General features: G+C 40.3%; 1 protein-coding gene across 2 annotated transcripts in view; it reads left to right on the top strand.

The window, feature by feature from the left end:
• Positions 1-22,991, top strand: part of LOC121289122 (ERI1 exoribonuclease 3-like) — a 453,717-nt gene that overhangs the window by 395,823 nt on the left and 34,903 nt on the right. The window contains exon 8 of one of the 2 annotated variants that reach the window (XM_041208188.1): positions 11,133-11,271. The exons of the other annotated variant lie outside the window; for it this stretch is intronic. Within the exon in view, the coding sequence (XP_041064122.1) occupies positions 11,133-11,248 (116 nt within the window). The 3' untranslated portion in view covers positions 11,249-11,271. The remainder of the gene's footprint in view (positions 1-11,132; positions 11,272-22,991) is intronic. 2 annotated transcript variants of the gene reach the window in all.

Below are 22,991 nucleotides of genomic sequence, written 5' to 3'. Positions count from 1 at the left end.
CACGGTCCATGTTCTCAACAGTCAGCGTAATAGCATGTTCCTCAAAGTGAATGAGGGGCCAAATGTGGGCCACTCCACCCCTGGTTTGGGACCTCTCCCTGCTGATATGAGCAGCTGTCTCCTGCATGAAAACAGATGAAGAGAGCGTGAGCAGGACTCATGGCACTGCGTGGAATGTTCATGTGGTGAGCTGAGCCATGGATAGGATGAGGACGCGAACTCCAGAGGATATGAGCCTGATGTGAGGGTGTGTGAGAGAGTTTGTGGAGTTGTCTCTTGAGGTGTGAGATCCCTACGGATGTGAGATGAGTTTGTAAGTGTGTGAGTTGAGAGTGATGAAAAGAGTGACTTACCCTGACGGAACAGATGAGACCATTCATCCGGTAGCAGCATTGGGTGGCTGTCCTCTTTTGCAGGGCATTGGCACTGACCACTGCTGCCGCCACCTCCCATGCTGGATTGGTAACGCCGCTGCCCCTCCTGCGGCTAGGCCAGGGGTAGAGGACATCACAGCAGGCTTGCATGGCGTCCAAAAGGTGCTCGAGGGACCTGTCACTAAACCAGGGGCCTGCAGTCTTTTTGCTTTTTGGGGCCATCCCTGTCTTCTTTGCAGCAATCCTGGCTGGAAGCACTGAGAGGTGTGTGCGCAGCTGCACTTTAAATGTGGTGCCCAGCATGATGAAGCAGCGAGGTAATGGCACAGCGGGTGAATGAGAGCCCATCCGCCATCGAAATGGCATGTTTCCCAGGAATGCATAATTAATGTGGAGGGTTTGAGACAATATGGCATGAGAAGCTGCCATTGCGGCTGAAGGGTAAAATGTCATTTTCCCTGCCCACTACCACATTACAGATTAGTGCAAATCTGGGATGATTCCACCCTATAATTTCCTTTCTGGTTTGAGCACTCCTTTCTGTAAGCCTGTCTATTGAAATAGCTACAGTGTAACTGTGTTGAAATATTGCACATTTAGCAGAGAGCTTAAGACAAACAACAAAGCTATGTTACAAAAGCTCTTGAGCAAATCACCTAATGACTGCATAGATCTGTTATGCTCTGAAAGCAGTTTTCTTCTGAAACAGAAACAAGTCCACTGCTTGTGCAGCTGTGAGACAAGGCTCCTTTCCATTCTTCTTCCTACTTTCTTGTGCTCGATAACCATGCTTCTGTGCTCCTCTCATTGCCATATTATGAAAGTGGCTGCTGCATGGTCGAGCTTTGGAATTGTGTTGGGATGCCAGATGTGTGCCTTATGCTCAGAGAGCCCTGCATCTGCCTGCTGTACTATACCTGTAAGGAGTGATTTAAAAAAAAAACCTTCCTTTAAGCAGCCTTTCCAAACAGCATTCTTCACAATTCACATATTTACCTTCTATGTGTTATGGCGTGGCAGATGATGTGTGCAGGCGGACCAAATCCACAAGGGAAACACTGTCACAACAGTTTTGCAATTTGTATTTATTAGGAGATGTGTACATTGAATTCAGAAGTATTGAGTCCACCAAGATCTTTAGACATTTTAAAAATTAAATTAAAATATTTACTAACAAAATAAAAGATTTCAAGCACATACATAAGACTACAATTACTTAATACTATAACAACTCCTAAAATTCCTGATTAGCCTGACTCCCAGTTACACAACCCCTTTAAGGCAACGGTCCAAAATAGATTTTAGATTTAAAAAAAACAGCAAGTTAACACAGTATTCACTTGACAGTGGAATTCCAAATGGCTTTCTCCACTTTAGTTACTGGACGCAACAGACTTATGCACAAATAGCTGGAGGCTTCTTCAAGGCTGTTTTACATACTCTTGTTAGATCTTACATGGTCCCCAATATAGCCTTTCATTCTCCTTTATATATGTCTCTCTCTTTTTAATATGTAAATTCCATTGTTCTTTATGTCTTTGGAACTGGGCCTTCCCCATAATATAAAATCATTTGTGTTGCTAATATTGTCAGTAACCGTCGGAAAAACTTAGCCTTGCTTATCTGGCTAGTTATAACCATACTAACATCTCTTTGAAATCCAATCCCTTTACTTACCTAAAATTGTAAATTCCCTTCACACCTTACATACTAAGATAGCCTCTTTGTTTAATCATTAGCATTTCAAGTACATTTTTACACCCTAGCTGCTTTTGATAATTTTAAGCTTGTAGTCTACCTGACTAATGTAATTAAATCACACAGACAGAGCCATTTACACTCGTACCCATAAACCTACTTTAAAACAAACCAGAAAAGTATTATGAAAATTATTATACTTTTGTAACACATATAGGGCCGGATTTTTAGGTTGGCGTGCGGGCACAATCGGCGGGCCTGGCATTTGGCCAATGATCGCCGACCGTAATTTCATGCTGGCTGGCTGTTAAAAGGCTCAACGCTGCTGAATTTGGATGACTGTTTCTTCAAATGGGATTCCTTCATGTAAAATGGCCATTACTTTTCTTGAGGCTGTTATTTGATTCCTTTTTTGCACATTCTTCTGCTGCAGAAATATAAGGGAACTGTGCTTATCTGGAGCAATGTTTTGCACTTGGGATACATCCACATAAGCTAAAGCTCTCCTTATAGATGTGAAAACTGCAATGTTGAAGCTGCTATTAAATAAAATTGCTGGTAGTTCTGTCTTGCCAAAACTTGTCAAAAGTCACCATCATAAAGAAGGTGGTCTTAAGTATTCATTGATTTTGATAGATGTTTCTAAAAGTATGTAAAAAGAAAAAGATTAGTGAAGGCAAATATAAATCTCTTACGGTCCGAAACAGGATAATTTATAATGGAGAACAAGGGAATAACCAGGCAATTAAACAACTACTTTAGTTCTGGCTTCACAGAAGAAGACACAAATAATTTCCCAGAAATACTAGGGAACCAGCATCTAGCAAGAAGGAGCAATTGAAGGAAATTAACACTAGTAAAAAAAATAGTGCTGGAGAAATTATTGGAACTGAAAGCTGATAAATTCCATGGACCTGATGATCTACATCCCAGAGTACTAAAGAAGGTGGTCATGGAAATAGTGGATGTGTTGGTTGTCATCTTCTAAAATTCTGTAGATTCTGGAACAGACCTGGCAGATTGGAGGGTGGCAAATGTAACCCCACTATTTCAAAAGGGAGGGAAGTCGAAAACAGGGAATGACAGACTGGTTAGCCTTAACAGTAATAGGGAAAATGCTAGTGTCACAACTCACTAGGGATAGTGCACTGCAATATCAAGCCCCATTGCTCCCCAAGCCACAACAAATGTGAAAAGGTTTGATCAACCTACCTAATTGTTCAATTTAGGTTAACAGAACAAATGCGCCAGGCTTGTAAACTTAATAAGTAAATAACTGTTTATTGAACAAGTTGTTTTTAACCAGTGGCTAAAGAAAGAAACATGACCTGCTAATTCCTAACTCTCTAACCTAAGCTCTAACCTTTCTTAAATCCCTATACACACACATACAAGACACAAAAAGACAGACAAAAACATGGATTTTAAGGGTGGGATAAAACAGTTCAATAGCACCAGCTCCGGAGTACAGGATCCGATGGGTTGATTTTGATCGATGTCTTCTAAATTCCTTTCAGTTCTTTATCAATGACCTCCTTTCAGCACTTTGTCTTTAGTTCACTTTCAATGTCTCTAACAGTGATTTTTCTCTTTACCTCTTAATAGGGGTTTTCAGAGAGAGAGCAGGTGATAGAGATATGAGGAGAAAAAGACAGCTGGCTATTATTGCAGAATCAGTGAAACCTTACACACATAGGAGAGAAGGGTTTTAGGTCTTTTCCTTTCAGGCTAGGAGCTATTCTGCTGCACTGCTCTCATATGAACCCTGGTCACCTGGGTCAGGAGCCAGTTAAAACATTGTTGCCAGGCCATTCCCCATTAGACTGGACTCCTCCTTGGCAACATCCTGTCTTTCATGGCACACTCTTGTTCCAGGACAGTAATATTGTATATATCCCTCACATTGTTCCAGTAGACATGTCTTTGAATTGCAGCCATTGTAATTTTAACCCATAGTCCAACAGAAATAAAAAGATATATTCTTTACATCAGTCCAACAGAACTAAAAAGATATGTTCTTTACACTAAAGCCTATTATAAAGGATATGATTACAGGACACAGAAAATATCAACGTGATTAGACAAAGTCAACATGGATTTATGAAAGGGAAATCATGTTTGGCAAACCCACTGGAGTTTTTTGAAGATATAATTAGTAGAATAGATAAGTGGATGTGGTGCATTTGGATTTTCAGAAAGCTTTAGATAAAATCCCACATAAAAGGTTAGTGTGCAATATTAAAGCACATGGGATCGGGGGTAATATATTGGCATGGATTGAGAATTGGTTAACAGACAGGAAACAGAGTAGGAATAAATGGGTCTTTTTCTGAGTGGCAGGCGGTGACTAGTGGGGTACCACAGGTATCAGTGCTTGGGCTCCAGCTATCCCCAATATCTATCAATAATTTATAGGGAATCAATGAAGGAACCAAATGTAATATTTCCAAGTTTGCTGACAATACAACATGAGGTGGGAATGTGAGTGGTGATGAGGGTGTAAAGAGACTTCAAGGTGATTTACACAAGTTGAGTGAGTGGGCAAATACATGGCAGATGCAGTATTATGTGGATAAGTGTGAAGTTATCCATTTCGGTAGGAAAAATAAAACGGCAGAGTATTATTTAAATGATGATAGATTGGATAAAGTTGAGGTACAAAGGGACTTGGGTGTCCTTGTACACCAGTCACTGAAAGCCAGCATGCCGGTGCAGCAAGCAGTTAGGAAGGCAACTGGTATGTTGGCCTTAATTGCAAGAGGATTTGAGTATAGGAACAAAGATGTCTTACTGCAGCTGTACAGGGCCTTGGTGAGACCACACATAGAGTATTTGAACAATTTTGGTCTCCTTACCTAAGAAAGGATATACTTGCCATAGAGGGAGTGCAGCGAAGGTTCACCAGACTGATTCCTGGGATGGCAGGATTGTCATATGAGGAGAGATTGGGTTGACTAGGTCTGTATTCACTGGAGTTCAGAAGAATGAAGGGGGGATCTGATTGAAACGTATAAAATTCTGACAAGGCTGGACAGACTGGATGCAGGGATGATGTTTCACCTGGCTGGGCCGGGTGGTGTCTGGTACAAGGGGTTACAGTATGAGAATATGGGGTAGGCCTTTCAGGACTGAGATGAGGAGAACTATCTTCACTCAGAGGGTGGTGAGCCTGTGGAATTCTCTACCACAGGAGGCCAAGTCACTGAATATATTTAAGAAGGAAATATATTCCAAAACACTTAAGTCAAGGGGTATGGGGAGAGAGCGGGAGTACGGCATTAAGATAGAGGATCAGCCATGATCATATTGAATGGCGGAGCAGGCTCGAAGGACCGAATGACCTACTCCTGCTCCTATTTTCTACATTTCTACGTAACCCCAAGTTAATCAGAGTTTAGAGCAGCAAATTATGATATTGCCAAGGGCTCATACGCAGTGTAATTATTTAACTGTGTCAGACTTTATCCATTCCTGATGAGCTCATTTAATATTTTTTAACTGCACTGGATCCACATCCTGCATCCCTCCTATGTTCCACTTCCTGGCATTATCACTCACTAGCTTCATCATTAAAGCAGGTTGCCCTGATCTTTTCAATTTTCCTGCCTGATGTGGCACTTGGTTGCATAGATTTAACTGAATGCAGCCAGAATACTTGATGCTTTAACAATAAACATGGATTGCTTGTTGAAGAGCTTCAAGATATTTGGCTGCTGGTTCTGGCTTCCTATGTAAACAGTGGCCTCATAATATAGCCCCAAAGTTTCTCTGAAACTGCTAAGCAGCCCCTTTAAGCAGCTACAGGCCTTTTAGGCCTGTATTAGAGCTGCAATTTCTTGTAATCTCTTTGTTCACCCACAGAAAACCCACCACATGATGATTAGCCCCAGTAAAAAGTTGGGATTATATTTGGTTGCAGCAATTCCTCACCATGAATGCTTCCCAAGAAAATCTGGTCTATCATATTCAGCAGAAACTAATCGCAGAGTTTTGTAGAAATGACATGAGTCTTAGCTGCTAACTGGAGAGCCAGTGAGAACCCTGTGTTGCCTCTTACAAGAAGGCCTGCCAGTGACTTGCCTTCCTCCAGGTCCAAGGACCCTGGGGGCACAAGTCCCACCAGCCAAGAACTGCCAATCAGAGGCCATCTATTGAATCGCAGTGCTGCTGAAGAGGCAGTGGTTGCTGCTGGTATGACACTAACCCAAGGTTTTGGACCACCGCTGGATCCCTGGCAGGTGAGTGATGGCAGAAGGGAGGTCGGCAGCTGTGGTTCTGAGCGAGCACCCCTCCTCACCTCCCACCCCTTCTCGAATCCACGAATCTTGATCAGGAACTGTGTCTTTGAATGAGGAACTCTTCCCTTTCCGTGACCCCAGCCCGCACAGGTTTGCTTGTCGTGCTCCACTGCCCGCCACTGGGTTAATAATACCAGTGGCAGTGAGATGAGGCCCTTAAGTGGGCATTAATTGCAAACTTAAGGGCCTCAATTGGTGGCTGGGCAGGAAGGCCATCCATGCGCCTTGCTCGCACTTAATTGGGATTGAGGCAGTAGGGTGACAGGGTCCCTAGCTGCCACCCTTCCACCTGATTAAAAGCCCCCCATGCCATCGGGAGGGCACAAGATTCTGCCCCCAGTCTGCATAGTAGCTATCATTCTAATGACTGAGTACAACTCCAATCCATTAGTGGTTCAATTCAAGCCACTGCACATTTTGTAAAGATGTCCCCATATCCCTTGTAATTCAGTGAGGAGGGAATATGTAGCTTAATGACTCTTATGTACTTAATCATGATATTTATTTCAAATGGCAGTGACCAGAGGCTGGACAGGCCAACTCTTCTTTTGGTTATTCTGACAGAGTTGAAATACTGTGCTTTGAGCTCGTACTGTGCTGCCAGCTCCTGTTCACCTGGAACAAGGTTGCCACTGCTTATATATGTTTAATTTGGACACATAAATATCTCTTCATTCTATCTATTCTGGATTCACTCTGGTCCCAGAGATGAAAGGACAATCTTCTAATGCACCTCACCATTTAGTCTCCCAGAAGGATAATTATAAAAATAAATTATCTATCCTATATTTGTATAAATGATAACAAATGCATATAAGTGAAATTTAGGGCATTACTAGAAATCCAATGTCAGGGTTCAGCTAAAAAAGCATAAACTTCATGAGTTTTGCTGTAGTGATTTATTACGTCATCTAAAACCTGATTAGATTAGTGCCTTGTAATTCGTTTACAGGAAATCCATTAGCCTCTATATATTAAGTGTTACATATTTGAGAAGAAATACAGAAATAGCTTTTTCTGCTATTATAATTGCTGCACATACAAGGTTAGGAAACTGAGTTATTTTTCATTTTCTGTTTGTTAATCCGGAGAATGTCATGACACTAGCCCTTTAAACCAGTCAAATCACATGAACTGCATCTGATGATCTGTAGCTTTATTATAATGTTATAATGTCATGAGTTATTCAATAATGAACAAGAAAGCATGTAAATATCTATCTGTTGTTCATCATTCCACTGATCATCTTAGCAAGTTGCAGATTTGTACCTTTGTATTCTTCATTACAATCTGATCCCATAAGGAGAAAATATTCTTCCCAGTTACATAGATAAAATATAATTATGTTTGCTCTCATAAATGGACAACTTCTTTATTATACAGCAAACTTTAAATAGCATTTAAATCTGGAAAGACCATTTTTGCAAGTGCAGTCAGCATTTTACAGGAATGTGGATGACAAAGAAGGATTCCAATTTGATGTCAATAGTTTTACACTCTGCATTGGTGGCGCTTGTAGTAAACTACTTTCTGTTTGATTGCATAAAAAGTGTAATAAGCCCAAGCATGCTATTTTTCAGTGCATAGCTGTCAACATCTACTGAGTTCTTAATAATGAATTGCAAGAGATATAGAGATAGATTCACACAGCAGTTCTTCACAAAGACATGGTTTAGAATTTTCTGTGAAATCTCTGAGAGTATTGTCACCTGCCTGTTTTTATAACTTTTTTCCCTTCTCCCATTAACACTTCAGAAGCCACCGCCGAGCCAAGGAGATGAAAATGTGCCATTGCTGCACATGGGTGCGCATAAGTAGCCTGAGATGGCTCCCTGATTTTTTTCCTTTGCATCCCCCTGGAAATGTGCCTGCTGTTGATAGTATAGATAAGATAGGGAATTCACTACCTAATAAAGTGTGGATGCAAGCCAAATTTTAATGCTCCAAGGCACAGGTCTTTGCAGCTCCAAAGTACTGCTGAGTAGCACCTAAGATTTTCAGGTACAGTAAACAGAAATTTGCCATTACCTGATCACTCTGCAGAAATTGTGAATGGTATACCTATAAGGATCTTATAATTGATGACAAAATCTTCAAGCAGCTTTTTTAAACATCGGAAAGCTAAATCTAGATTTTCCAAATAACAGTAAGATCCTATTTTATCAGTGTATTTAGAGCAATAAATAGCACCTGAGTTTTGATTAAACTCCTCGGCCTTGCCATTTAATCAGCACATTCATTGTCTCACTTTCCTGACAAATACAGGTTATCACTTAATTGTTCATTGGCAACCTATCAGCATGTAACATGTTTTGCTAGGGTATGCCTGCAAGATGCTGGTAAGGCTACTTATTGCACAGAATTCTATAGGTCTTTTCTGGAAGGTGGAGTGCAATTAACTACTTTAGAGAGCAGTTCCAACTTCTTTATACTAACTAGGCCACCACCTTCACTTCAGTTTAAATACATTTTACAGTTTGAAGTTTTATAAAATAAGCTCCAATTTTGTTGAGGACATCTTATTACATACACAGAGCCCTTTTATATTTGTAAATTTATGAAAACCTCAGGCAAATTCTAGCCAAGCTATAATTGTATTATTAAATCAATGAAAACAGATTACATTGAAAAATCAATACAAGGGTTATCATTGCCTTATTAATGTTAGTTTATATAATGGCAATTATAATTTGTATTTATTTTATTAGGTTAGCTTGGTAGAATGCATTGTCTCCACTATTCTGATAATTCCAGTATCTCGTCGCAACCTCCTCAGCAGTTTCCAAATTCGGGTTTATACAACTAGTGGCTGAATATCAACAACTGCAATAGCTTCAGCAATCTCACCACTACAAGGTCAGGAGTGGTGCTGTTCGCTACACTGCTTAGTTCCAGTCGCAACGTCTCCAATAATGAAGAAGTCTCTGCCAGCCTACAACAGGAACTGTACAACATCCAAGCTTGGGTTGATAATTTGCATGTAATGTTCACGCATAAGGGCCACATCCTAATCATCTTCAATTAAGAAATATTTATCCATCTCACCTTGATCTTCATTGGCACCACCATTGCTGAGTCCCCATCATAAAAATTCTAGAGGAGAAGTCATGTAGACTATCATTATTAGCTGTGTGGCTAAAAGAGCACAAGAAACTAGGTATTCTGACAAATGACTCATCTCCAGACCCTTCAAAGCTCCCCAGCATCTACAAGACTCAAATGGAATGCTCACTATTCATCTTGATGGGTGTCGCTGCAACTCACTTAAGAAGCCCAGAACCATCCGGGACAAAGAAATCTCTTGTTTGTTAATTCTGCACTGAATTTAATGTCTACCCTCTTCGCTGCTAGCTGGTTGCAGTATTCACTCTCTGCAATGCATTACAGCAATTCATTAAGCTTACTTTGATAGCATTTCCAAACCTTACCATTGAGAAGGACAAAAGCTGCAAGATCGTGAGAAAGCCATCGTCTTCAAGTTTCCCTCCAAGTCACGCACCAATGTAACCTGGACATATAGCTCCATTTGTTTATCACCATTGGGTCAAAATCTTGGAATTTCTTACCTAATACTATAAAAATTCTAGGGGGGAAGTCATGTGGACTAGCATTATTAGCTGTGTGGTTAAAAGAGCACAAGAAACTAGGTATTCTGACAAGTGACTCATCTCCAGACCCTTCAAAGCTCTCCAGTATCTACAAGACTCAAATGGAATGCTCACCACTCATCTTGATGGGTGTCACTGCAACTCACTTAAAGAAGCCCTGAACCATCCAGAACAAAGAAATCTCTTGTTTGTTAATTCTGCACTGAACTTAATGTCTACCCTCTTCACTGCTAGCTGGTTGCAGTACTCACTCTCTGCAAAATGCATTAGGAGTACAATCAGCATGTAGTTGAGAAGAATGGAGGAAACTGTACTCTGCATCTGATCATGTAACATCTGACCAGGTGTGCTTCATGCTGATGTTGTGTGTCTGAAATTACAGCATTAGCTTCCCTCATATATTTACCAGAAAAGATATTGAAACCAGATTATGCCTTTGGTTTCCTGCAGGTTTGAGTTGGTCACAGACAAAAAAGCTATAAAATACTATGGTTAGTTTGATGTTGAATGCGTAGGCATTAACGACTGGAACTACTAATGAAATTGTAAAGGTATTTGCAACAAAACAATTAACAGGAATAATCTTTTAACTCAAATTTTCATTGAAATTTTATGTTGGGAATGCAGCAAAGTCCCGATTATCAGATGTTACAAATTAAAATATAGACTAGTTGTCCTTGTATCTCCCTAACCCCATCCCACCCCCACTCAAACCTGATTTCCCGCTTTCCTTATCTGGTTTACTGCTTTTGACAATGGAGGGCATGTTTTAATCAGGAAATTTAATTTAGCGTTAGCTCATTAAGTTGGTACGACCCATATCAAATTGCTTTACGATGACACCTTGTACTGATGGAGAAGAGAGGCAAAGCCAGTTTATAAAATAAAATACTATAAAATAAAATACTATTATAATGTTACCTTAATTTTTCATTGGAGTTTCACATAATAACTAGAATAAGTAATAAATACTATGGATAGTTTTGAATTATAAATGCAATTAAGTGTGTAATATGTGAAAAAGTATATTTATGTATATAGGGCTAAACATATTCAATGTGTTTTTTAAAAAAACAAAGTTGTATAGAAGGGATACAAGTTTTGATAAACAGAAGTCAGAAAAAATTATACAGTTCCTGTTTACTTTATTACAGAATCACAGTCACAGAATGGTTACAGCACAGAAGATGGCCATTTGGCCCTTTGTGTCTATGTTGGCTTTCCAAAGAAGCAATTTACCCAGCACCACACCCCAGCCTCTTCCCTGTAGCCCTGCTCATTCATTCTTTTCAGGTAATAATCCAATTCCCTTTTAAATGCCTCAATTGAACTGTCCTCACCACTCTCTCAGGCAGTGTATTCCAGATTCTAACCATACACTGCATGAAAAAGTTTTTCCTCATGTCACCATTGGCTCTTTTGCCATTACCTTAAATCTGTGCCCTTTTGTTCTCGATCCTTTCACTAATGGGAATAGCTTTTCCCTATCTTCTCTGTCCATGCCCCTGGTGATTTTGTACACTTCTATCAAATTTCCTGTTAAGCTTCTCTTCTCCCAGGAAAACAGTCCCAACCTCTCCAATCTGTCTACATAACTGAAGTTTTCTCATCCCAGGATCCATTTTTGTGAGTCTTTTCTGCACTAATATTTTCACGTCTTTCCTAAAGTGTGATGCCCAGAACTGGACACAATATTCCAGTTGAGGCCAAACCAGTATTCTATGCAAGTGTAACATAACCTCCTTACTTTTGTAATATATGCCTCTAATAATAAAGCCTAAGATGTTGTATGCTTATTAACAACACCCTCAACCTATCCTGCCACCTTCAATGACTTATGCACATATACACCAGGTCCCTCTGCTCCTGTACCCCCTTTAGAATTGTACCCTTCATTTTATATTGTGTCTCTGTGTTCTTCCTACCAAAATGAATCACTTCACACTTCTGCATTAGATTTCTTCTGCCACATGTCTGCCCATTTCACCAATCTATTTTGAAGTTCTACATTATCCTCCTCACTGTTCACAATGCTTCCAAGTTTTGTATCGTCTGCAAATTTTGAAATTGTGCTCTGTACACCAAGGTCTATGTCATTAATATATATCAAGAAGAGCAAGTGTCCTAACACCGACCCCTGGGGAACTCCCCTACAAACTTTCCTCCAAACTGAGAAACATCCATTAACCAATACTCTATTTCCTGTCACTCAACCAATTTCATATCCATATCACTACTGTCCCTTTTATTCTATGAGTTATAACTTTGCTCACAAATCTGTTATGGGCACTTTATCAAATGCCTTTTGAAAGTCCATTTACATCACATCAACAGCATTACCCTCAGCAACCCTCTCTGTTACCTCATCATAAAGATCCAAGTTAATTAAAAATGATTTGCCCTTAACAAATCCACGTTGGCTTTCTTTAATTAACCTGCATTTGCCCAAGCAACTATTAATTTTGTCCCGAATTATTACTTCCAGAAGCTTCCTCACCACTGAGGTTAAACTTAATGACCTGTAGTTGCTGGGCTTACCTTTACACCCTTTTTTGAACAAGGGTGTAACATTTGCAGTTTTCCAGTCCTCTGGCACCACCTTGAATCTAAGGAAAACTGGGAAATTATGGCCAGTGCCTCCTCAATTTCCATTCTCACTTCCTTCATTATCCTCGGATGAATCTTATCTGGCCCTGGTGACTTATCAACTTTAAGTATAGACAGCCTATTCAATAGCACCTCCTTATCAATTTTAAATCACTCGAGCCTGAATTACCTCTTCTTTTACCATGACCAGTGCAGCATCTTCTTTCTTGGTAAAGACAGTTGCAAAGTATTCATTTAACACCTCAGCGATGCCCCTGCCCCCGTGTGTAAATCCCATAATTACAAATATTTTTGCTTTGTATCTGTTTTTGTTAGGTAATTGATTTTAACCCACTCTCCCTACCCTGTTCAAACTGCTCACACTTCCTCCTCTGCATGGCTGCTGCATTCCATCCATTTTGGTCAGAGCCTGGCCTCCAAAAGATCAGCTTGGAAATTTCTTTTCAACATCTTAAAGGGGTTATAATCCCCTGGTTTCGGGGTGGTCAGCTGCAACCTTCTTCTACCCAATCAACCTGATACCTCCAGCATTTACAGATGCCTAGACATGACAGGGGTGTGAGAGAGTGGTGGGTTGGTGGATAAAGACCCACAGTTGTGGCCTCAATGCACAGTCATCTCCTTGTGTAGGAACCTTCACCTTATGTATGAAGTTTGGTAGTGTCAGTAGCAGAGTTCCATGGCTGGCCCAACTTCTGTCAAGCATTTGCTATGATTGTTAAATGTAAACAACTGCATGGGGTCAAAGCTATGTAAAGAAGCAACAGAGGGTTTGGCAGACATATCTCAGAAGCAGCACAAATGGTCAGTGCATACTGATGTTAAAATAAAAGAAAGACTTACATTTATATTGTACCTTTCATGACCATCTGACATCTCAAAATGTTTTACAGCCAATGAAGTACTTTTGAAGTGTAGTCACTGTTGTAATGTAGGAATTGTGGCAGCCAATTTGCACACATCAAACTCTCACAAACAGCAATGTGATAATGAACAGATGATCTGTTTTTGTAATGTTAACTGAGAGATAAATATTGGTCAGGACACCAGGGATAACTACCCTGCTGTTCTTTGAAATAATGTCCTGAGACCTTTTACATCCACCCAAGCAGACAGATGGTGCCTTACTTTAATATCTCATCCAAAAGACAGCATTTCAACAGTGCAGTGCTCCCACACTTCTGCACTGAAGTGCCAGCCTTGATTTTTATGCTCAAACCCTGGAGTGGGACTTGAAGTTGACGTTTCAGCATAAGGCTGGTGTGAGTCAGTTATACGCAAATTCTTTTGGTTATGAAAACAGCTTAACAGCACTCTTAGGCTGTCCTTATACCAAAACTTCCCAGAAAGTTCCAGGTTCAATGGCTTTGCGATTTTTCATTCAACTTTGCAGAAATATTCACGTCAGATGTTCATTTGAGTTGAATTGCAGTTAAATTTAGAACAAAAGGCAGGTGCAATTATTTTTGAAATAAAGCATTGAAAAATACTAAATTGTTATTTAGATGTAGTAAATTTTCAAAAATCCAGCTTTCCTTCATGTAACATTCTCAAAAATTCCTACTGATTCGTATACTTACAGGAAACGTTGCTTCTAATTGCAGGATTTTGGCATGTTGATTGGGCATTGTGTCTTCAATAGGCCTCTGAGGGTTAACCTGTCTGTGGTGCTAGATAAACTACTATTGTAGGCCAATCTTTAGCAGAATTTATTAGCCCATCACACAGTCTTAGCTCCATTATGTTACACAGCCTGTTATCTGGCTCCCCTGACTGCCAATAATTTATCTAGACGTTGTTATATAGACTTGTATTTATCTATATAGTCTATAACAGAATTAGCTAGAATGAAGATAGAAGCACGTTACAGGAATGAAGTAATACAAATCAAATCTTCTGTCAGTAGATGTGTGTCCTGTCGGGTCTAGGGGATTGGACTTGCCAGTTTTAGTAACAGATGATCTCTCCCCTGACCCTTGATGGCTGCAGGGCATTCTGCTGATGGAGTATTCTGGGAGGTAATGGTGAATATGAGCCCATCATTCGACTGGACCAAGCATTTGGGAAGACTGTTCAAAATCATCCTGAGCTGCTGAAGATGTCACCTTGTCCAGGAGCTATAACTTACTGAAATTACTTATTCTCCCAGTTGGCCTTAGTCACTCCAGCATAATACTGTCATATTCAAAATTTAACTAACCTTATCACACATTGGGATTTCTTTTAGGGCATTAGAGCTTTCTTTGAGCGTTTTAAAGTTAACCTAAATTTCTGTGGTTTTTGAAGTGCAGTAAAATGTTAAAATCACATCCTTATTTATCAGTCTATCTAGATTATAATTCAAAAACTGCAGAAAAAAGAGGATTTATTTAGTAAAGTGTTAATTTTGTAAATGTCATTTCTATCTTTAGCATTTTTCATTATATTTTCTGTTAAAAAAATTATTTTAGGTAATAGGAAATTTATCATGAAAGGACCACTCTACATTTATGGAGATCATGCATCTGTAGTGCGTACATATTGTTGGCCTCAGTGCTGCATTAATATTTCAGATTAAGAACTTATTATTTGCTTTTTAAGAGACCACCGACATAGAAACCAAGCATGAGCTCCAAATTCAGTAATTCTAAAAGGTTTCATTAGAATTCCAATGAAAATGGGCACACTTAACAAACAAATATTGTAGGTACTTAGCTCACGCAGTATTTTCCCATTTAGTACAACCTCTTTGCTTATCTTACTTCAGTGGATTTTTACATACTCTGAGCACTATCTGTAGACCTTTCAGTATACTAAATTCTGCAAGGTGTGCAGAACTGAAGGCACATCGATGTGCTGCTTCTTACGATGATTGGTGTTAACAGTGGATTGAAAGAAATGCAGTCAGTTCCTGAAAATTCAGTCATCTTTTGCACTAAAAGAAATAAGTTATTTAATAACTTAAATTGAACAATGTAAATAACATAGCAAAGTGAGAATCTAGTGCTCAAATTAAATTAAATTTGTATTTCATTTTGAATTAAATGATTTTGAATTAAGACTAGATTGCATAGAGAATTTAAGAACAACAATCTCTGAAAAATGTTAAACAAATAATAATAGTACTAATCGAAAAGCAGAATACTGTGAATGCAAAAACAGAAAATGCTTGAAACACTCAGCAGGTCAGGCAGCATCTATGGGAGAGTAAAATAGAGTTAATGATTCAGGCCGAGGATCTCTCATCTGAATTGGGAAAAGTTAGAGATATAATATGTTTTGAGCAAAGGGTGGGTGGGACAAGGACAAAAGGAAGGTCCATGATAGAGTGGAAGATAGGAAATATTGAATGACAGAAGAGTTAGTCATACAGGGCCAAAGGGAACGGTGATGGAACAAGAAAGGAACACTCTTTCAAGATGAAGCAATGATTTACATGTACTTCTTTCAATTTAGTATACTGTATTCGCTGCTCACTATGCAGTCTGCTCTACATTGGGGACTGTGGTAATTATGATTTTATCTAATATGTAATATACCTTTAAGAAGAAGGCTATTAAGGAAGATCACATGATCTTAGTATCCAATAGGAGAGTAGCGTGGGCTACCTCAGTAGTTAGTAGTGTAGAGATAGAATATGAAGTGAAAACACATGTTTAGTTGCTGCTGAGTACCTTTGTAAATAAACTAAAAGTTTCCACTTAAGAAGTGTCTGCTGGTCAACTCTATCAATAGTACCAACTTGGCCACCACTCATAACAAACTGGCGATGAGGATCTATGGGATCCAACAAACTGGTGACGAGGATAAAACAAGTTGAGCAGAAGGAATCGAGAGAAACAAAATTGGCATGGTTCCTTGCAAAGTAATTGTAAGTTGAAGTTCCATTCAGTTCAAAGTAATTCCCTCTCCGAATGCTGCAGTTCGCAGGAGTTGATCCTTTCGATGTAGCAATGGACGATTGGTTTCATTACATTGAATGTACCATCCACAAGATGCACTTCAAGAATTCACCAAGGCTCCTTAGACAGCACCTTCCAAACCCATCTAGACGGACAAGGGCAGCAGATAGATGGGAACACCACCACCTGGAATTTCTCCTCCAAGTCACTCACTATCCTGTCCTGGAAATATATCACCGTTCCTTCACTGTCGCTGGGTCAAAATCCTGGAACTCTCTTCCTAACAGCATTGTGGGTGTACCTACATCATATGGATTGCAGTGGTTCAAGAAGGCAGCTCACCACCACCTTCTTAAGGGCAACTAGGGATAGGCAATAAATGCTGACCCAGCAAGCGAAGCCCACATCCCATGAATGATTTGTTTTTTAAAGTCTCACTTTCTTTTTCCAAGCGAACAAAATTACAGGGGAAGAGAAGAAGCGAGCAATCTTCTTAAGTACATGTGGGAATAAAACCTATGGCTTGATTTGAGGTTTGATGGCACCCAGTGCCCCAGACTTGAAAAATTTTGATGATTTGGTGGAGCTGGTGAAGGGTCATTATCAACCAGAGCCCTCAGTAACAATGCAAAGGTTCAAGTTTAACTCAAGAAATACAGCCCGAGGGGCGGCGGCGGCAGCCGGGAGGGGGGTGTTTCTGCTGGGTATAGTTGCATGCTATGTGGCAAGTTTGAATCAGTTAACAGAACATTGAGAGCTTGGTACATCCCTAAACGACATGCTCAGAGAATGAGGACACAATTCATAAGAACTAGGAGCAGGAGTAGGCAATTCAGCCCCTTGAGCCTGCCCCGCCATTCATTACGATCATGGCTGATCTCATATCGGCCTCAACTCCAATTTCCCGCCCTCTCCCCATAACCTTTCAACCCATTACTAATTAAAAATCTGTCTATCTCCTCCTTAAATTTATTCAGCGTCCCGGCATCCACTGCACTCTGAGTAGTGAATTCCACAGAGTCACGACCCTTTGAGAAAAGTAATTCCTCCTCATCTCTGATTTAAATCTACCACCCCTTAGCCTAAAACTATGGCCTCTCATTCTAGAACGGCCCAGAAGGGGAAACATCCATGCCACGGCTACTTTGTCTTTAGCATCTTATATACCTCAATTAGATCTCTTCTCATCCTTCTAAACTCTAGCGAGTATAGGCCTAAACTGCTCAATCTCTCCTCATAAGACAAGTCACGCATCTCTGGAATCAATCTAGTGAACCGCCTCCAATGCAACTACATCCTTTCTCAAGTAAGGGGACAAAACCTGTGCACGGTACTCCAGGTGCGGTCTCACCAATGCCTTATACAGTTGCAACAACACTTCCCTATTTTTATACTCTATTCCTTTAGCAATAAATGCCAAAATTCCATTTGCCTTCCTTATTACCTGCTGTACCTGCAAACTAGCTTTCAGCGATTCATGCATGAGGACACCCAGATCCCTCTGCACTGAAGCATTCTGAAGTTTCTCTCCATTTAAATAATATGTCGCCTTTTTATTCTGCCGACCAAAATGGATAACCTCAGACTTATCCACGTTAAACTCCACCTGCCAAATTTTGGCCCATTCACCCTAACCTGTCCATATCCGTTTGTAAATTTCTTATTTCTTCATTGCAACTTACTTTCCAACCTATTTTGGTGTCATCTGCAAATTTAGCTATAGTACCTTCTGAATCCAAGTCATTAATATAGATTGTAAATAGTTGGGGCCCAAGGACCGAACCCTGTGGCACCCCACTGGTTACAGCTTGCCATCCAGAAAAAGACCCATTTATCCCGACTCTCTGCTTTTTGTTGGTTAGCCAATCCTCTAGCCAAGCTAATATATTACCCCTAACTCCGTGAAATCTTATCTTGTGTATTAATCTTTTGTGCGGCACCTTATCAAAGGCCTTCTGGAAGTCCGGATATAATACATCCACAGGATCCCCATTATCCACTTTGCTTGTCACATCTTCAAAGATTCAGAAGAGGTCGTTGCCCAACACAAATTTGGATTTCAAGACGGTGCTAGAGATAGCGCTGGCAATGGAAAGTGCAATAAGAGATTCAAAAGATATACAGGGCATGCAAAATTGCGCCATCCTCCACATTGGGCAGAAGCTCCAGCCAAAAAGGACGTGAAAATACAAGACTCTGCCGAGAAGCAGGAAACAGCCCTCACTAGTAGGAAAATGAGAAAAAATGACTTAGCAGCAAAAACAAAGAATAATTTCAATAGAGGTAGAAACAAGCAGTCTTTTTAACGATTGGCAGTTTAAAAAAGTTGAATGATTTTATTGTCATAGAAATGGACACACAATGAGACAGTGTAAGGGAAGAGTCAGGCAGACTTTTAAATAAAAGAAAAAAAACAGTGAGATCTATAATGTAGAAGAGCCAGAAGCAACAAATCCAGATAATTATTCATTGTTTAATTTGAAGGTTGGAAAGACAGAACCAATATTTGTAACAGTGAAAATGAATGTTAACCCTGTTAGAATGAAAGTGGACACAGGAACTTCCACTACAATAATTGGGGATCATACCTTCAGATATCTGAATAATGGTGAACATCAATTAAACTTAGAAGAAACAACTGCCCAATTAAAAACATGTACGGGTGAAGACATCCAAGTCAAAGGCATAAGTAGGGTAACTGTCCATTTTGGAAGCCATTTGGTAAGGTCACCAGTGTTGCTGTTGAGAGGCAGAGGACCAAACCTTCTAGGGCGAAATTGGTTAAGGAAAATCAACCTTGAGTGGCCACTAAGATTCCAAAAGGAAGCAGGAAGCATTTCTGCTTTGGAAAAGAAGTGTGTAAAGACTCAACAACCTGAAGAGATGCAGGCTATCTTAAGTCAAAACATGGAAGAACAGCAGAAGGAACTCAAAAGACACCATGCTTAAGGACAGATTTTGAGACAAGCTGAGCAGCCTCCAAAAGGTAAAAGAAAACCTGTTGAAAGACGTTCACACACTACAAGATTCCCTCAGGTCTAAGTTTGTACCTCTGGAAAGATATGATGAGAAACAAAAAGAAATCAGCACTTCTCTGAATAAACTGAAGGATGAGTTGGAAGAGAAGACACAACAATGCTTAATTTTCCAGGAGGCAGCAAACAAATACAAAAAAGAGATGGAAGAGTTGGAGAATCAGCTACATGAAGCCAAGGAGACTTTGGATGCAGAAGTCGCAGAATCTTCTAAAAAGCAGACAGATGATGAAATTGTGAAAGACTCAACCACTGAGTTCACTCAAGTCAGACTTGCATTTGAGAGTAGCCTGGCCGATATTGAAGCCAAAAAGAAGCTCAAGAAAGAAGAAGGCACAGAGACACAAATAAGGCTTTAGTCCTGGCAGCATAGGAGTATACTTTCGGACATAGGCCCGACAGTCAAATCACAAATGCCAGTGCGCTTCCTCATCAATTTCTTGTAAAGGCAAATGACTAAGTCCCAGTTCCACAAGAACTTGATTCATCGTTAAATTTCTTAGATTTTTCGCAGGTATGATCAGAGACTGGACAAGTAGGGACCCAGGCCTATCTCAAGGACGAGAACAAGTGCTTCGTGTATGGTCACAAGAACCTGTACCTGGTTAAATGGAACCATACTTCAACAGAAGACATGAAATAACCAGCCAGGATGGCATATTATTGTGGGGAGCATGAGTGATAGTGCCTCTAAAGGGAAGAGAGCCGTTGTTAATTGAACTACACAGTGCACATCCAAGAATATCTTGAATTAAGGCCATAGCTCGCAGCTGTCTATGGTGACCTGGAATGGATGGTGAAATAGTGAGTTTAGTGAAGGATTATGTGCAATGTCAGCAACTGCAAAAGTTACCTTCAACAACTCCATTACACCCTTGGGAGTGGCCAGGAAGACCATAGGTGCATACTGGAAACTTACTGCCACTGCCGCGGAACTACATTTCCCGGCAGGCTGTGGCTGCTCTCGAGTTGCTTGCGCATGCGCTAGCCAGGAACTGATTGGCACATGTGTATTTTGTCTTCTGTCATACCATGGGCTGGGGTACTGCCCTGCGCACATGCACAGTAGAAAAGGGCTTGAAGGGTCCAAATGCCACAAAAGTACAGCTCAGGTGACCTGAGCAGGAGCGCCATTACAGAGGAGGTGGCCCACAGAGCAGGACACAGCAAGGGGGAACAGGAGAAAGGTCCCAAAACATCCAGGAGTAAAATTAAAGCTAAAGGAAGATCCAAGTTAAAGAAAAAGCCTCAAAGGGAGAAGCAAAGTGGGTTTTAAAGAAGTCATGAAGATCCAAGGAGGCAGTCAAAGGTTGGTGACTCCTTACTGATGGCTTTTGGAGCAATGGTGTGCCTTGAAGATGAAGCTTGAGTGTACATGGAGATCCAGAGTAATTGCAGAAGTGAGATTGGAACCACGGAAGTGAACAACGTGCCAAAGCTACTTTCCATTTCCAGCGTCACCTCATTGTTTGCCAGTTGTCGCCTGTTTAGTGTCTATATATTTTGTCTTTTTTCCCCGACTCCTGGCCCTCGATGCCTCGAACTGGCAGGTTAACAGCTTATAAAATGAAACATCCTAAAATCCACTGGCTGACTTAGTACTCACTGCCAGCCTGAAAAGAGAAAGGCCTCAGTCAGAATTGCTAACAACAGGAAACAGGACCATTTCTAAAATTTCCAAGCCCAACATAACGCCATTAATTCAGCCAATGGACCAAGGCAATTTTCAGGTCATGAAATGTAAGTGATAAAAACAGTAATGATGAGGATGACATAGGGGAGAATTTTCTCCCCATTGTGTGTGTGGTGTGTGGAGGGGGGGTGGGAGCGGGCGCGCAGCCGATCGCCGCCCGCGATTGGCTGTGCACTGCCATTTTACATGGGCGGGCCAATTAAGGCCAGCCCAGTGTGATGTGCACCCGGAAGCGCTGAGCACTCCCTGTGTGGGCGGGGGAAGTAGCCTGAGTCGGGACCTGCGCTCTTTTGCATGAAAGATTGCAGAAATCTCCCTGAGGCACAGAGCTGCCCCAGGGAGATTAGTTTGATTTTTAAAAATTTAATTAAAGGAAATAAAACATTTTTAAGACATGTCCCCTCATGTGACAGTGTCACATTTTATTAAATTTTATTAAAAATTTTAATTAAGGTTTTAAAAACCTTCATGAAAACCTCATCCCATCCATGGATGAGGTTTCATGATAAATGCGAAGGCCGGCTGGGCTCTTCGCCTGCCCGCCAACCTTAAGGTTGAACAGGCAGCTCCGTTAACTCTTTTAATTAGTTTTTAAATGGCCTTAATAGGCCGACTACAGTGCACGCTTGCCGAACTGAAAATCAGAATGACATGTAGTGACACCAGGATGCATGCCCAACGTCACCGCACGTCATTTTACGCGTTGGTGAACAGGGCCCACCCCTGCAAGCCAGTCAGAAGATTCTGGCCAGAGTGAATCCAATAGAGTAAGGCCCCATAGGCGAAATTATTAAGATGTTTGATGGGTTGATGGATGCACTCGACCAACGTGCATTTATAAGTGAGCAAGAAATATCAATCTATAAAATAAAAGCCAAACTTATGAAACAAAAACCAATGTTGATGAGGCAGATGGAGCTGGAAGAAATATTCAAGAATGCCTCCCAGCAGAGTACATTGATACCCTGAACCCTCCCCTACAAGCAAAATTGAAGATGGTGACACGGGTGAGAACTTATTACAGGTACCCTGTATTTATTATTCAGTGATTCATCTTTCTCTTCCAGCAATTCTATTGACTTTAGACTATAGCTACCCTGGCCTTAAGCTATTGTAATGGAACTAGTCCTATATGCAGTATCCGAAAACCAAAATGATCTGAAATCTGAAACACAATGGACTCCGAGGATTTTGGACAATGGATACTCGACCTGTAAAATGTAATATCATGAAATTCTAGCTACGCTAAAGACTAATGATTCAAAATGCCACATGGTTCAATCTAAAATGTAACTGTGAAAGTAGGAAACAAGTCTCCAAAAAGGGATTGAACTATCGCTCCATGAAAGAAGATTGGGTACAGTGAAAGTTTAGCTACTGATTCGCTGCAAACCCATTTTGCGCAGCTGGCCAATTTCACACCATGTACCTCTGTTTGGTTTTTGGGACAGTTCACAGTGTTTCTGTCACCATACCTGCTGCAGTACAAGTGTTTGGAGTACAACCTTAATGTTTAAAAAAATTTACTTGAACTTAAATACTTGTAGGTTATAAATGTTTTGCCAGTCAAAAGCTATACAATGTAATTTTTATCAGTATAAATATTTGCACAACTACAAAACAAATTTGCAAAATATTGATGAATAAATGTATAATTTCATATATAACAAAATGGGAAATCAATAAAATCTATCTGAAATCCAAAGAACATTTGAAATCTAAGTTGCATTCTGATGATAAATAATTTGAAGAAATATTTGGATCAGAACAGAAATTTAAAATTTGATCAGGATTATG

Source organism: Carcharodon carcharias, chromosome 16 (assembly GCF_017639515.1).
Source record: "Carcharodon carcharias isolate sCarCar2 chromosome 16, sCarCar2.pri, whole genome shotgun sequence".
In the NCBI taxonomy this organism is placed as follows: Eukaryota; Metazoa; Chordata; class Chondrichthyes; order Lamniformes; family Lamnidae; genus Carcharodon; species Carcharodon carcharias.
The sequence above is the reverse complement of the archived record's forward strand: the minus strand, read 5'-3'. Positions and strand labels throughout refer to the sequence as shown.